The sequence below is a fragment of the Talpa europaea genome, assembly GCF_964194135.1.
Source record: "Talpa europaea genome assembly, chromosome: 14".
Classification (NCBI taxonomy): Eukaryota; Metazoa; Chordata; class Mammalia; order Eulipotyphla; family Talpidae; genus Talpa; species Talpa europaea.
In genome coordinates, this window is record NC_140082.1 from 9,783,101 (window position 1) to 9,799,920 (window position 16,820).

Consider the following 16,820-nt stretch of genomic DNA (forward strand, 5'->3'; position numbering starts at 1 on the left):
GGGGAGGGAGGGTCCAGAGAGATGCCAGTGGATGATCTCAGGTAACGCTACTCATCTCTAGCCGGGGACTAGGAAGAGGGAGTGGCACAGAGCCTCTTAATGAGAAAGACTAAGCCAGAAAGAGACAGGAGAGCAGAACCCTCCATGCCCTTGCCTGCAGCAATGGAGAATGCTGGAAGCTGCATGCTGTCATGGTTCAGGAGAGATTTCCAGGCCTCATGGAGAGTACACTGAGTATCTGACATAGTGGGTCCAAGGAATACCTCTCCAGGCGACACTCATGCCCACTAGGGCATCAACTTTCATCAGGAAGAGCTGGACAGTGGGGTTGCTGTGGTAGCTTTATGGGACTGCCCAGATGGCAGATGCTAGTCACAGAGCAAACTCTCCTGAACAGAAATCTGGTAGGGGGCGGTGGTGGGCACAGGGAAGATGGTTGTGAGAGGAGTTAGTGAGGGGAGGGAAAAGAGGACAAAGGCAACAGGGACAGATGTTTAGGGAGAACACCTACTCTGCAGATTTCCAGAAGTGCCCGGGGTGAGACAGGCGACGGTTTCGCTTTGGCAGTTTCTCCAGCATGTCCATGAGCTTGGTGAAGGTAGGTCTCTCTTCTTGTTCAAAGGCCCAACAGAAGAGAAGAATGTCCTAAAAGAAATCAACGTGTGATTTCACACACATGGTGACTTCCTGATTGCTTCTTGGTACCTCGTTGTGTCTATTTGTCTATCCTTTTACCTCACTTCCGTATTCTCCACCATCCATCCATCTACCCATTTACTCATCCACCCAGCCATTATGCACCTGTCCACCTATCCCTCTCAGTTCACACATTTATCCTTCAGCTATTATCCACCAACCCACCCATCCATTTATCCATCCACCCACCCACCCATCTACTCATCCATCCATCCGTCCATCCACCAGCTCATGCATTTACCCTTCATCTATCTATCCATCCTCCAACTCATCCACGTTCTGAGGCCATAAACCAAAATAGGTGAGTACTATCTTAGAAGGGCCTGAGATACACTGGAATCAGTAATGATTCCCAATGAGTTTCTAGGCATCTTTCAAAAGGAAGGTAGTAAGGAAACCCTGAAGTCTTCATCCACATCCTGACACCGTGTAAGTGCCCTTCAAAGACACAGAAGGGACACGTGTTTTCATTAATGTCCTTACCTGAGAAAGGAAACCTAGAAGCTGGTAAGCTTTAAAAATATACCAGATAATTACTCTTTCCCTGACTTGTCTTCTGATCAAAAGAGGGGATTCTTCCTGCTGTTTTATAGAAAATGATTATTAGTCTATACCTGGGCCTCTCAGCTTCTATAAAACTTGTTCTGAGTTGGATGATGCCTTAAATTTTTGTAAGTAGATGAAAATAAAAGTTGAATCCCTGTAATGGGTGACACATTAATGAAAAGATGCTTTAAGTAACAGAAAAAGAGGGCATCACTGGTTATACTCAATTTAACAATCATGGTGAGAAGTTGGCCAAGAACTACCGTGCCCCTGGTGGCGGGAACCTGAATTGCAGGCATAGTTCAGAGGCTTTGCCCTCTGAGCTCCCAGTCATTATCTGACAAGGCTGAAGGGCATGGATTTCTGACACCTTCTGGGAAAGCACGTGTAACCTTAACATACAGGAAAACAGCCCAGATCTGGGTGTGCTTCTTCTCTTGTTCCTCACACGTGGCACTATGCCAGGACTTACCGAGATTTCTTTTCCCATGCCGATCTGGCTGAGGTTGGGTTTCATGCCTGTGCCCATTTGCCAGATAATTGCCTCCGCTGGTTGAGTCTTGAAAGGCCACTCCCTGGCGTGAAGTTCATACCAGATTGTGCTGTTGGAAGATCATTGGGTTTTGGTGTGATATGTCACTGGAGACACTATCCTCTTACCAACACAAAACCACACACAGTCTGCTGGCTAAACATTCCATCCACTAATTTCTTCCTCATGGGGTTGGTGTTTTGCTACCTGGGACACACTTAAGCTTTCTCAATGTCTTGCGAATCATGCTTATCCCAGGATGCTGTTTATGATGCCTAATTTGAAATGAATCTAAACCTAGAACCTGAATAGTTTAATATAAGGTGGCCAGGATCTCTGACCCTGTGTTTTAATTCTAGGAAGTCACTGCACGAAAACAATCAGGGAAACAATTCATTTACAAGGATGTTCTCTACATTATTATATATAATATTGAAAATATTTAGAAATAATGCAATTGTTCCATAACAGGAACTGGTCACATGCATTATGGTAAACTCATAAAATGAATGGAATACTTTATTGTTACACTTCCAAGAAATTTTGTTGATTTGAAAAAAATGCTTACTACATAATTTGAAGTGAAGAGCAGGACCTACGATGATATGTCCTGCCATTATAGATGTATGGACAAGAGAATAAAGAGAAAGCAAAATTTTAACAATAGCCAACTCTCAGTGATAGGAAAGGATTTTTTGTTTTCCTTTCTACTTGTGTTTTTCAAGTAGGAACCATCCTGTGGAATGGTGGAAAGAAAAATAAGTGAAAGATTTGAGAATCAGGCTGACTTAGGTTCAAGTACTGTACTGATAAGACACTGGGTGGATGGCTTTACCTCTCTGAATCTGGGCTTTCTCGCCTGCCAAACGAGAATAAATTTGTAGTGGAAGAGTGTTTATGTGGGATGTGAAGAGCCACAGCAATTCTTTCCTGGGATTATTCTAGAAGGATTCACTACATTATTGTTTGTCTCCCAAGTCCCGACACTGTGAGCAAGCTCCTGCAGGCACCATGTGGTGCTGGATGGGGTGATGCGCCACATCAGGGGCGTGTGAGTGATGCTGGCCCATGTGGGCAGGTGCCGGGGCCAGCGGAGGCACCCGGCACATGAGGGTGTCTCGGGTGTATCATGGAGACCGGCACTGAGAACAAGGCTCCCCAACGCAGAGACTATCTAACAGAATCCTAGGAAACGATCTTTCCTCTGATCTAATTTATGCAAATTTGTTTTAAAGAACATGAAACAGATTGTTATTTCTTTGTTGATCCTAGGACTGTGTCAAAGCAGCTATTTCTAGGGTCCCACTTCTCAGCATCGTCTCTCCCTTGCCAAACCCCTTCCTCGGGGGTAGAGAGAGGATGGGGGTGCTCAGGTGGTGGGATTCTGAGTTCAAGTTAAGGTGCTAGATGATTACAGTTATCACAAAGGACAATTACACTGAGGTTTCTCTCTGTGCTAGACACTGCTCTGATTTCTTTGTATTTATTATGATTATGGGGGATGCTGTGACATCGAGGTCTCGCTGCCCCACCCAGGAACAGCCACTTCCTAGAAATGGTAAAGTACCCGCCTACAAGTGTGTTTTCACATGAAAATGAATCACCACCCCTGTCCCCACCGCCGCAGTCCGGCTCATACTCAGGCCCTGTGAGGACGCCCCTGCTCTCTGTTTCTCCTTGGTGTGACTTGGTCGGTTATTTGGAAAATGCCAAGCCCCAAGCCCATGGGATTTGTCAAACCAGCCAATTCTAAAACTGCTTTCCCTGCCTCCCCACTGCTTCCAGATGGTCTTGCTCCCATTTTCCTCCTCCTCCTGCTGCCCCCTGGCTGCCCCTGGCACTGCCCCATGTGGCCCTGCAGAGTATGCTCTGGGCCCACCTTTGGGACCTGTAAGAAACTGTCTTTTCAGCTATTCCCTGGTCTGTGGGCCCCGCCATAAAAACCTGCATCATAAAACAGGGGGCACTGTTATTATCCCCATTTTACAGAGGAGGAAACTAAGGCTCAGGAAGGTGACGTCTCTTACCTGGGGTCACACAGCAAATAAGCCATGCGGCCAGAGGCTGAGCCCAGTTCATCTGACTACAGAGTAGTGCCGCGGGCCCTTCTGCTGTACTGGGAAACCTGCCCTCCGTCCTATTCAAGAGTCCCCGTGACCCAGGCAGTGAGCGATCTAGGATTTGAGAGGGCGACCCTGTGGTTGGTGGCAGGGGCCTGGGGAAGGGTGTACAGACAGCCCGCAGGCACCACTCATGTGGTGGGTGGGGCACGGTGATGGGGGCGCTGCTCTGGGTGCTCAGGTGTTGTCTTGCTCAGCCCCGAGAGCCCCTCCACAGGCTTATTATCTCTGCTTTAGGGCCAAGGGAAGTGATGCCAACCGCAACGTGGAGCAGCTGGGCGGGAACTGGGCTGCCCCAGGTTCCACCCGCCCTGCACACTCTTTGCCACAGCGAAGCGCATCTCCGTGCCACCCAGAGCCTCCGTTTCTTTACCTGGTGGCTGCGGGGAAGAGCGGGACCTGGTGCAAGGGGCACTGGTGAGGATGCCATGAGACAGCAGCCATCAAAAGCTTCCTACAGCTCTCGATGCCCTTGCAAAAGTCCATTTTTGTTCTGAGTCATGTCTGGGCATGACGTTCCCAAGCAACAAGATGCCCCTAATTGGCAGGAAACTCAGAGCACCAGGTCCCTCGGAATTCAGCAGTGTCGGGAATAAAAGCCTCATTAAAACTTCCTTTCAAATCCAACTTGCAAGAGAAACTCACTTCAAGATAAAAAAATTGCTAAAGATTAAAACTCCAGTGGAAAACCAATTACTTACTTTGGTACATTTTGTTAATTACATTCTTTTTTTTTCTTTTGCTAAATTTATACTAAAATATACCAACATAATGATTGCAATTTAGTTTCAGATAACAATATCTAACTAGATAAAGATTCGGGCATAGACTAATCAGGGGGAGTAGCCTTTAAAGGGGTCTAAGAGAGAGATGTGGAGAATCCTGATGTGTGAGCAACCCCTCCTCCCCCGGGATTTACAGCAAGAACTCAGTGGGGGCACTTCCCCGTGCACAGGTGTCTCTAGCCTCTCCCAGGGGCACATGTGTGCGGTCTGCCCAACAGCTTCCCAGCATCACTCCGCCAGCCCTTGCAATCACCCCATGTATCAGGGAAGGCGAGGGCTAGCGTGAGCACTGAGGGATGGGAGCAGAGAAGCCCCTCTAGATGTGCATTCTCAGAGAGCTCTGTCCTGGCCCTCTCCCCAGTCCACACTTCCAGATTCCCCGTTCTCTCTCATGGCCACACTTTGTCTTTGCAGACAAGTCCTAAGCCCCTCTTTTCAAAACTCTTAGATGTGTAGGTTCCACTGCCTCTGGTTGTTCCTACTGACCCTCTCCAAGGAAGCTGAAACTCACTGTGTCCAAATCTGATGTCTCCGCCTTCCGGGCATACACCTGGCACAGCCCCTGCCCCACTTCCAGGGTCTCTACTTCGGTGAATGATACCACTCTCCACCCAGCTTCTTAAGGTCGATATCTGGATACCATTCACATTCAATCCATCATCAAGCCCTATCACTTACACGTCCTGAATGTTCCTCCAATCCCAGCTTTTGCACCTGCTGGCAGCTATTCAGTGGAGAACACCTCCTGGATTGGTCCCTCAGCCTCAATCCTGCCTTCTGCTCTCTGTTCTCAACTACCATTCCCCCTGCTTGTTAACCATCAATGGCTCCCTAGTAACATGAAGTGAAAACTCCTCAACTCAGCCTGTAAGCCCTTGCAGGACTGACCTCCGTTCCATCTCCAGTCTCTTATCTCACCACCCCAATCCTTATTTTTCTCCTGCTTCTTTCCATAACCATCAACTCCCTTTCCTCCCCCGACTCCCCAGATGTTCCTCCACTGCAGGCAATTTGTTCTCTTTCACGCATACGCCTTTTCTTGTTTTCCTTCTACCTGGAACACACCACCCTACTCTCACCTGGCCTACTTACATTCAACCTTCAACTTACACTCAGCAGCCACCTTCTCTGGGAAACCCTTTCTGCTCTCGTGGGCTGCATTCAGCTTCCCCTTTATTCCCACGGCCCCGTGGCCATCCTCGGCAGGGCACTGATCACACTTTGTTAAAACTGTTTCCTTGTCTGTTTCCCACCAGTCAAGCGAGAGTAGGTATGCAGGTTTGCTAAGGTCACCCCAGTCCACCCCATTCAGATTCCCCCCAATCTCACTCACGTTGGCCCCCCTCCAGGGAGGTGCCCTGCCCCTCCCTAAAGCCCCAAAGGAGGGGTTAGGAAGGCCACCCCTCTGCCCAGGTGGGGGCTCTCGAGGACCAGGGTGGGCCACCTACCCGAGTGCGAAGACATCTGAGTGCTTGGAGAAGGGGAGCTTGTCCTCCTCTGTGTCAGGAGACAGCTGGCGGATGATCTCTGGGGCGAGGTGGCACAGCCAGCCATTCTGGATGCGCAGCTTGTCATCCCGCCTGGGGAAGGAAAACACACGCGTGAGCCCCTTCCCCAGCCCAGGGAGGACCCGCCTCCCAGCACTGGCCCCACGCCCTGGACTATCTCTGTTGACTTTCTTTGCGTTCCCCACTCCCCCCCCCCGCCCCCCGCGGGCACTGCCTCGCCTCACACTTGAGGCTGAGAGGCTCAGGAGGTGCAGGAAAGCAGAGTCTGGAGAGAGACACTCAAACTTCACCTCGGAGGCCCCCCTTCTCCAGTTCCATTCAACAAACACAGTCGATTCCTGTTATTCACTATAGTTGTGTTTTATAAGCCCCCGTGAACACTGAATTAGTGAAGGCGGATCAGCGTCCCCAGGGGAAGTATGCACACCCATGCACCATGATGGGAACAGACCCCAAATAAGAGATCCTCAGTGTGTAGAGGAGGCTGTAAGAACACTTTATGATGTTCGCGCAACGACTGAATCGCCAACGACACATTTCCCAGAACAAGTGACTGTCTACGCCCACGCGCTCCACATACATGAGCCTCTTAAATCCTAAAAACAACCCACCCGGGTTTCTTTATTTCACACAAGGGAAAACGAGGCTCAAGTGTAAAGCGGTATGTCCAAGTCTGCCCCACTACCATGTCTAGCAGGGTTGGAACATTCCACCACCTGATCCCTTCCCCTGGTCATCTTGGATGAGAGCTGAAACCCCGCCTGGCCTCCTGCACGCTGTGTCCCGCGGCTCGCACTATGCACCACCCAGTGTGGGCCATGGATCACCGAGGATGGGCCTGAGTGTTGATATGGGGGTTATAAGTAGATTTCAGTGAGTAGATCAATGTGCAAATGTGGAATCTGTGAACAATGAAGACTGGCTGTATTTACAGAGCACCAACTACCCCCAGGCTCTGTTCTGGCGACAGGAACACAGCCGTGAGCAAGGCCACAAGGTCTCTGGCCTCCTGGAGCTTGTACTCTGGCACGGGAAGGACACAACAAGTGAGTAAAGTAAATGGGAAAAAATGCTGATAATGGTAAGTGGTATATAATAAATTAAAAATAGGGGATATGTCAAAGAAAAGAGGGAGCTTATTTTAGGTAAGATGTGAGCTGAGAGCAACATGATGGGAAGGGCCTGGTCATATGAACGAGGAGAATACTCTCGGCAGAAGGGAAGCCAGGATGAAAGTCCAAGGCAGGCCCTGTTAGGGTGTTCTGGAAACTTAAAGAGTGAGTCTCCATTTTCCCATCTGCAAAATGGGCACATTAACTTTCACCTCCAGAGCTGAAGAAGGATAGAAAGGACTCTTGGATGGCGCGGACTGTGGGAGCTGGCAGGGCTGCATGATTACAGGACTAAATTACTACCTACAATCCTTTCTCTTGAGATCTCAGGGATGCAGTTGAGACTAGAGCCCAGAGGTCATCAGAGAGAGGTGGGGCATGGCCTGGATTAGCTAACGTACTCCTGGCATAGGGGGTCTCTGGGAGGTTGGTATGGAGGGATGCAGCTGCCAAAACAGCAAACTTCCCAGACCCCCAGCTCTTTCAATGCCCTGCCACCTCTTCCTGACTTGCTGGGTCAGTGTGGGTTTGGGCTTGCAGGGCTGGGCCAGGAGGGGTGGTAGCCACATGGGAACGACCAGCCTCCTGGGGGGTTGTGGACACGAGTCAAGAGGGGCCAGGAGCCAGGCCTGGCAGACTCCCTGGAGTGCTCCGTTTCCATGGTGATGGGCCCACCTGTGGCAAGCCCAAATCAACTTCATTAGGATTATTATTATGATTAATAACAGCTTGTGGCAGCTGGCACGACAGTGCTGGCATCTCAAATGACACCTTTTCTTGATGATGGCAGAAGAGCTGTAGGCTGGCAACGCTTCAGGGGAAGCCTTGGAATCTGTGTGGATGTTCAGGACATCGCTCACTTCACTGTGGGACCCCCACCCACTCTAAAGCTGACAGATTCCCCTTCCTCCAGCACCTGCTGGGCACCCAGTGCTGCCAACATCTAAGCTCTCACCCGGCGGGGGGCAAGAAGACAAGGACCCCCTGCTGAGCGTCCACTGTGTGTCAGGTGGTCCATCCCACCTAAACCCACAGTGCCCTGCTCCACGGGTGGGCATGCGTATGTGACTCACCCAAAGGCACAGGGGCAACAAGTGACAGAATCTGTTTGATTTCAAGACTTTAACATTCCAGAGACTAGACTCTAACCACAACTCCACACTCATTCCTGGAGAAAGAGCAAAGTTCTCACCTAAGCCCTTCTCAGTTCTGTCTCATTTAATATATAAAAGGGTCTCATCAGGCAGCTACTGTGAGTGCTGACCTCCACCCCCAATTTACAGATGAGCAAAAACTGAGGCTCAGGGAGTTGGATGTGTGTTCAATAAGAGAGGTTGTGTCCGGCGTGAAGTTCACATGGCAAAGCCTTAACCCTGACGTGACTTTTTGAAGACAGGGCTGTTAAGGAATATGAGATCCCAAGGGCGGGGCCCTAATCCTATAGGACTGGGAACCTTATTAAAAGGAGGACATGACACCAGATGGAGCAGTGTCCCCTTCCCCATGTGAGGATGTGCTAAGGCGGTGGCAGGAAGAGCCCTCGCCAGAAACTAAACCCTCCAGCACCTTGACCTTGGACTTCCAGCTTCCAGAACTGTGAGAAACACGCTTCACGCTTTTTAATACCAGTCTGTGCTATTTTACCACAGCAGCCCGAGCGGACTATGTGGTAAGTACTTGCTAAATATTTGCTGACTCACTGAACACAGGGGAAACTTCCAGACTCTTTCTCCTGCTTTTCCTGCAGGCCTGGAGGCCGGCCAGCTTCCTGTCCCTCTTCCCTGTAACCCAGCCCCCAGGCTGCCAATCAGGCCCAAGGATGCCTGATGCTCAGAGGTGTCCCTTTGGTCTCCTGCTGGGGGCTCCGGTCTTACCATCTGGAGTTGCCTGTTTACAAACAGGAGGCAAATGAGACCTGAACCCTTGAGACCCCAGTGTTGAGAAAATACTGAAGCAAGTCTACTCAACAGGAAAGGTCCTAGAACTCCCAGAGTGCCACCTTCCTGCTGCAGTTCCCACCCTGTCTGGGGGCTGTGGCAGACACAGGAGGCTGGCTTGGTCCCACTGAGTAGTGAAATCAAATTGCCTGTCCCCTGACTCTGCACAGGCTCCGGGGACCCACTGACTGACAGAATATAGGGGAAGGAATGTTCTAGGACTTTGGAAGTTAGGACATTAGAAGGTTTGCAACTTCTTTCTCGGTCTTGCGAATGTACGCCCTGGGGGAAGCAGCGGGTAGGAGGGCTAGGAGGGCTGTGGCTACCCTGAGACCACCATGCTGTGAGGAAGCTCAGTGTAGTGCGTGCAGAGGCTGTGGGAGAGGGATGGGGTAAGAAAGGGAAAAGGAGGCGGCAGGAGGGAGCAGTCCCATCAGCCTCCAGCTATTCTGGCCACACCCCCTGGATGTGTGACCAGGAGGCCTTCAGTGGATCTCAGGCCCACCTGACTGCACCTCCGTGAGTGACCCCAAGCATGAAAGCTCAGTGAACCCAGGTAACTGAAGAGCCACAGGGATAATAATAACCTGCTGTTCAAACCCACTAAATTGGGGGTGGTTGTTACATGGCAATAACGACAACAGGGATAAAAGCACAGGAAGTCATGGATGGCTACTCGGGGCTACTCAAGAAATGTGGGTTTCTTTTGGGAGCTACCGCTGAGGGCCCCTGCCTCTCCTGACACTAACTGGGCTGGTGTTGACAGCCAGGCTGGGCCGGGGTGGGGGCAGTCTAGACAACAGGGCCAGAGCCGCTCTGTCCTTGACTTGACCCCTCTTCCTGGCGGACACTGGGTTTTCCAGGAATAAGCTAAAGGAACAGATGCCTGGCGTTCCATTGCCTCTTTCTGCTTCTTTCTCTGCCTTCAGAAAACCAAGAACCAAAAGGAAGACAGTGAAGCCCTGCCCCTCACTCCTTCCTCCACTGGGGGAGAGAATCCGCCGGGAAGGAACACAGGAGAGGGGGCAGTGTTCCCCCCACAGGGTGGAATCTCTGATGTCTTGGAGTCTAGAATCAGGTTCAAGAAACCCCTGCTGAGCCTCTTTTTGTCTCAATACAGATAATTGGGTTCACTATGTTGTCACAGCCTCTTCCTCTGCCCTTAGCCTAAGGCTGACAACAGGCCAACCGGCAAGTCCAGGCAATTCCCTGAGAAGAAAACCCCAAACAAGAAAGAAGGCCGAGCCATCCAGCCCGCCTGGCTTCTTGGATTCTGACTTCAGTGTCTGTCTCCATCTCTATTCATTGATCTATTTGTTCACTACTGAATTATTTTCTTCTTTTAGGTGCTGTAGATAGTGTTGATGTATTTTTTTTTTAGTGGACTAAGAGCTGAACAAGAAACTTAAGCTGCTGTTCTTACTGCATCGCATATAAACAGCAAGATCAAGTTTCACCAAATTCTGGATTAGATTCAAGGTATTACCTAGAGGGAGCAAACTTCACTGTGGGGGGTCCTGGTGTGTACCCCAGAGAGAGCGGTGGTCCTCCAAAGCAGTTGAAACTGAAGTACAATGAGCGAAACCATGGACTGCCTTTCTGGAGCGACATGCTATCCAGAAGATACGTGATGAGAGACACACACAGGGTCTGAAGTTTGAGCGAGTGTGAATGTGTGTGTGTTGGTGTGTGTACACGCATACTTTCCAAATTAAAAGTTACAAAGGGTAGACCTGAATTATCGGCTGTTTATTTGTGATCAAGCTGTTTTCACATGGTCAACGCAAGACGGCTTGCTCTAGGGTGAGTGGTGGCTGAGAGTTAATTACTTAACGATGGTTAATGATTCTCCTGCGTGATACTGGGGGGGGTATATGCAAATTAACACTAATTACAACAACTCAGCAGCAGCTACTATTTGTAGCATTGCAAGTGCTCCAGGCGCTGTGCGGGATGCTTGATGCGTGTTATAATATCCTCACAAGGACCCTTCGAGGTAAGCCTCATCACACTCATTTACTTTTCTTGCAGATAAGGAAACTGAAGTTCAGAGAAGTTACATAACTTGATTAAAGTCACAGATAATAAGCAGCAGAGCCAAGTTAGGCCCTGGTTGGGTCTGATTTTAAATCCCTTGCTCTTTAATTACACTTTCACTTTACTGAAATTAATTAATTCATAAGAAAACTTTGAGCAAGGGCTCTCGGTAATCCCAATTTCTAGGTGAGGATTTGGGGTAAGGAGAGAGTCCACTGGTGACATTCAAGGGTAAAGAGCTTTGCAGGATTTGGGGATGTTCTGTGCCCAATGACATGCATTCAAGGATACCACCGCAAGACTGGCCCCCTGGTATTCCCAGTGGGAGCTGGGTTTCAGCATTTCATCAGCAATACAGAAGCCTCATTGTCCAGTCAAGTGACGGCAGGGCCACTGCCTGTGGTCCAGGTGACCAGGGCCACTGGAGGTGACTTCCTACCCCGACCATGATCTGTCAAGAACCTCCCCCAGCCGCGCCCAGGCACTTCCACCAATCTCACCTGCCAGCCTGCAGAACCCCAGAAATGCTGAAGAGCCCAAAGTCTGTGATCACCACTTTGCCGTTGTCGTAGAAGACATTCTTTGACTTGAGGTCCTTGTGGAGGATTCCTTTGGCGTGGAGGTAGCCCATCCCCTGCAGGAAGCCAACAGGAAGTTGCTAGAGACCCAGCGCTCACGGCCAGCTGGCTTGGTTTCATGGCCCCCATTCTTTGCCTCCTCTGGGAGGGTGCACTGAGCAGCTGCAGAGCCCGGGCCCCAGATGCGAAGGGCTGGGGGTGGCGCCAGAGAAGGCCTGGCATGGGGGCAGGCAGGGTCTTCCTCAAACACAGATCTGCCACCACCCCCAGACTACCACAAAACACCCTCCATCCGGCTCTTCTGTTTCTGGAGAAACAAAGATGTCCCCAGGGAGACAAGGGCTGGACAAACCCGAGAAAGGATTTCCACCAACCATGTCCCACCAACTCGATGACGCCCCCTGCAGGAGCCTGCTTCTCGGGTCCATCTAACCCACACCCTGCAGGGGCTGCCCGCTCCTCCAAGACTCGTGGCTCAACAGTCAAGGACATGGAGAAGAGTCTGCGGAGGGCTAGTTCAAGGATGAGGATCCAGAATTTTTGTTTTTGCCTTTATGAAAAGACCCTTTTATTTCTTTTTCAGCTCAGCGCTGAGACTTCCAGTGGGAAATAAACGTCTGAGTATCACTGACTAATGAGGCACCTGCCAGAAAACAGGATGTTCCGTCTGTTTTAATTCCAAACAGCACCCAACAATCTGACTTCCCCAGCAGCTGTGGAGGGAGCTGGCTGGCACTGATGGGAATGCAGGGGCTTAAGAGGCAAGGGATTCTAACAGTGAGAACCCACTAGGGTTCTTGTTCACGGGCAAGGATCATGACAAACAGTCACTGGAGGGAAACCACACCTCGGCAGACCCTCCCTACCGGTCAGACTCTGGCAAGATTCTCGTACGTGGTCTGGTATTTCTCAGGGCAGGTCTGATTTCACTGAAGCCTAGACTGTGGGTCTGAAGCCAGACTGTGAGTCTCAGGAGGGGACTGGGTCTTTCCGAGGTTCAGAGGGGAGGCCATGGACTCGACGGTACCTTCACGATTTCCTGGGCAATCTGCCTCGTCTTGTTGACGTCCAGGACGATCTTGGCATCCCTCACCACAGAGTAGAGTGTCCGTCCCTTGCAGAGGCTGAAAAGCAAAACGACAGGATCAATTACTGGCAGTTGTTCAGATGAGGGTGGACGACACGGTTATTAGATAGACAGAGAGCCCAGGGGCGTGCCACCATTATGCCCAGGAGCTAGTGAGCCTGTGTTTGGACCCACACCTGGGTCTGGGGTACAGGTCAGGGAGTGCTCGAGCGCCTTTAGGCTCTTCGGGATCCTCACCAACACTCCCCACATCCGAGGATGCCCACAGATGCTAGGCTGGTCCAGAAGTCAGTGCGCCATGTTCTGTTTACCCAGAGTGTCACAGATGGAAAGCGGTGCGTAAACCAACAGCTTCTGGGGTCCTCAGACACCACTTAGACAGCACTCTGCTGGCCACTCGTCCCAGCTGCTCCCACTCTTCGGAGCCACTTGCGTGTGGGGACACTGATGGAAGACCAGCAAAGCGGCGGCTGATGTGTACTAAGTGCCATCAACGAATGATGCATTCAAGCTTTTAGCCAGAGGTGTGTAAACACCAATAACACTCTCCCCGAAACCAGATGCCTGTCTAGGCTGCGGGTTTTCAAACTATTTGCAGCCTCATTGAGCTCATTTTGAGGACCAGTGGTTTAAGGTGAATGACAAGATGAAAAAGGACATTATGCAGTGAAAGTAACACCTTCCCATTTAGCTGCCCGCTTGCTCATCTGTCCTCCTGCTCCACGGCGAGCCCACCTCCTGGCACACACAGCAGGCCCTCAGCAAACCTCCAAACCATGGACGAACGACGGCGAGAATTCCAGGGTCCCCACAGCATCCCCAGCCCCCAGCTCTATGTCCAGTTCATGGGACCCAATGCTGGCTACAAGGAGGAAGGTCATCCAGAAAGTCAATTTCCCATTTACATCAAAATCAGGACCTGGGTTTTTCTTTCTCACTAAAATACTCTAGGCATTTTATTAATTCATGGAGTATTTATCACGCCCTTGTTATACACTAAACTTAGCTGAGACTGTGGGGTGGAAGCCTGCACGCTGGTACTTATCAGGGATCACAGCTCTGTTCCTTCTTTATTAGGGGTCTTAGCCCCTCTGGGTCTCAGTTTCCTCATCGCGCAAAGGGAACTAACCATACCCACCTGTGGAGTCTGAGTTCCTGTGGGAGTTCTGCACCACGCCTGGCAGCTGGCAGGACGTGCGCGACAGTGGTTAGCAGAATAGAGGCTTAATGTCGGACTCCATGGGTCAGAACCCTGGTTTGTCAGTTAGTGGCTGTGTGGCCCTGGGCAGGTGAGTTAACCTCTCTGAGTCTCAGTTCCATTATTGTAAAATGGGGCCAACAGTTCCTGCCTTTCAAATTTGTTAGAAGAATATGGCAAAAATGAGGTGTGTAAAGGTGTTGGCATCTATTCACGAACACATAATTACTCAAGAAATGCTGGCTATTATAAAAGTAGTAAATGAACAATAAAATGGTAACACAATTTGTACAAATATATTACCTACATACTCATAATGTATTTATACACACATCACGTCTATCCATCTATTATCTTTCTTTCCATCTCTCAATCCACCTATGTATCCACATACTCATCTAAAATGCTACCTATGACCGCCTATGATCTTTGACTAAGATCGTTCCTTCACTGGATAAAGGGTAGGTTTCCGGGGTGGCTGACTCACTGGGGTCTGACTCAGCTGCCTGAGGTTGCCCAGCAAGCTGGCGGGAGGTGGCCATGGTGACTCCAGGCTGTGCCCCCCGCACCCTCTTGCTGTCTGGGTGGCCTGTTTGCTGTGGCTGCTCCAGGAGAGGTGGGGGGTGGGGCAGGCTGTGCAGCCAATTAAACCATACTGACATTTAAGATTCGAGACGGCGGAGACCGTGGGTGCGTTCCCTCCTCTGGATACTCGTTCTTGAACAGCCACCTACACTCCAATTAGAGACCAGTGCCCAGAAAATACCATCCCTTCTGCAGACCACAGAGCAAATAATTGCAACTCCGAGACTTCCAGCCCTCCTGATCAGGGTAACCATGTGCAAGTCGCAGGCCTCAAATTCCCACCCCCCCATCTTCCTTCCCTGCTCACATGGTCCTCCCCAAGCAGCTGCCAAGGTCTTTGCTTCTCCCCTCTACTCTCTGGCCTCTGTAGCCGTTGGACAAGCTGACGGGTGGGGTGGAAATGGGCACAACCTGGCATACCCGCTAAAGTGAAACACACTAATCATCCACGACAAGCGGTTCTTCCCCACGGACATACTCAACAGATGTGTGTATGCATATGTGCCCACAGACATGTACTAGAGTGTTCCAGAGTGCACTAGGAGGTCAATAGCAACCTATTCAGTAATAGCCCTGCATGATGGAACCAACCCCAATGTTCAACAGGGAAATGGCTAGATTGTGACAGCAAAATATGTTCCTACTGTATAATAATCAACTGTAACATGCAGGTAGCTCCTAAACAATGTAGAGCTGAAGAAGCCAGAGACATGAGTGCACGCAGGCTGGCTGCATTCACATAAGGTGCAGAGCAGACAAACCAGTCCCTGTGACAGAGGTTGGCATTGCTGGCACCCTTGGGTTGGGGCGGGGGGTGATGTTCTGTGTGTGGACTTGGGCCCTGGTTGCAGGGAAGTTGCAGCTGAAGAGTCATAAAACCTTTAGGATCTGGACATTCTGACAGGTAGGTTCTCTTTTCAAAAACAGGTTATCCTTTCAGTGAGGAAAGGATGAACAATTCATACATGGCTCTGATATTTAAACGAAACTCTAAAGCAACATTAATACTCTGGGTATCTATTTCTAAACTCTTCACACAGTCCTGAGGTGCAGTGTCTGCAGAGGGCCTCCAGGCCTGGCTGCGGCTCCTGGGTGTCTACTGGGGGCTGAGATGGAAAACAGGGGCAGGGTGCAGGCTGAGGGACAAGTAGGAGTGGGCATAGCCAGTGTCCAGGGTGCTAAGGCTGGGGGAGTCCAGGCAAGTCAGTCCATGCATCCACAGCTCTGAGCCTGCAATTTCCTGGGCTGGTACCAGTGCCCTACAGGGGAGGGGCGGGGACAGAGGATGAAGGTTCACTGAACACCTGTATGGGACCTAACAGCTCCACAAATCCTCCCAGCAACCCAAAAGGGTCCACATTATCGCCCCCATCTTGCAGGTGAGGATATAGAAACCAGGAGGGAGACACAGCCATGGTGTCAGCCCGTTTCAGACTTTTCTCGCTCACCTGCTTCTCCCAGGTGTGGGTGCCCTACTCCTGGGCATGAGTTCCAGATCATGAAGGAGACATACAGTGCAGCGGGCCCAAACCCCAACTCCTCCATCGACTGCTAGTAGTCGAGAGGCCTTGGAAAGTGACTTTGACCTCAGTTTCTTCATCTGTGAAATGGGGTAATGGTGACAAAACCAGCCAATGTGTACTGAGTCCTTCCTATGTGCCAGGCACCATCCAATGCACCAGAGCCCCACATGGTGGGTATTCTCTCTGTTTCCCTGATTCTAAGAGGCACTGTTCCCAGAATCTCAACGTCTCTGAAATCAGAATATGACAGGTCACAGTTTCATGGGTACTGTTTTTGTTTGTAGTACATAAGTGGTGGGTTTCTAATTAATGACATCTTAGATTTAATGATGTATGGGAACAGTCTCATTTTGCAGATGAGGACACTGAGGCTCAGAGAGGTTCCATGGAGCTGGGACTTGAACCCGGGCAGCCTGGCTCCAGAGTTGATGATCTTAAACCCCGTCTTTTGCTTCTTGATCTCGTCTGACATCACAGGCTCTCGGCAAATGGTAGCTGAAACATCACTTTTTTTTTTTTTTAAAGATTTATTTATTTATACAAGCACTGGGTACAGTCAGAAGCGTGGGAGGGTGA

The 16,820-nt window shown here is 50.4% G+C and overlaps 1 protein-coding gene across 1 annotated transcript in view; it reads right to left on the minus strand.

The window, feature by feature from the left end:
• Positions 1 to 507: 507 nt before the first annotated feature.
• Positions 508 to 16,820, minus strand: part of KSR2 (kinase suppressor of ras 2) — a gene marked incomplete at both ends in the record, with an annotated part of 336,254 nt that continues 319,941 nt past the window's right edge. The window contains 5 exons of the mRNA XM_084253306.1: positions 508 to 645; positions 1,715 to 1,844; positions 6,128 to 6,259; positions 11,774 to 11,907; positions 12,879 to 12,975. Coding sequence (XP_084109432.1) covers positions 508 to 645; positions 1,715 to 1,844; positions 6,128 to 6,259; positions 11,774 to 11,907; positions 12,879 to 12,975 — 631 coding nt within the window. The remainder of the gene's footprint in view (positions 646 to 1,714; positions 1,845 to 6,127; positions 6,260 to 11,773; positions 11,908 to 12,878; positions 12,976 to 16,820) is intronic.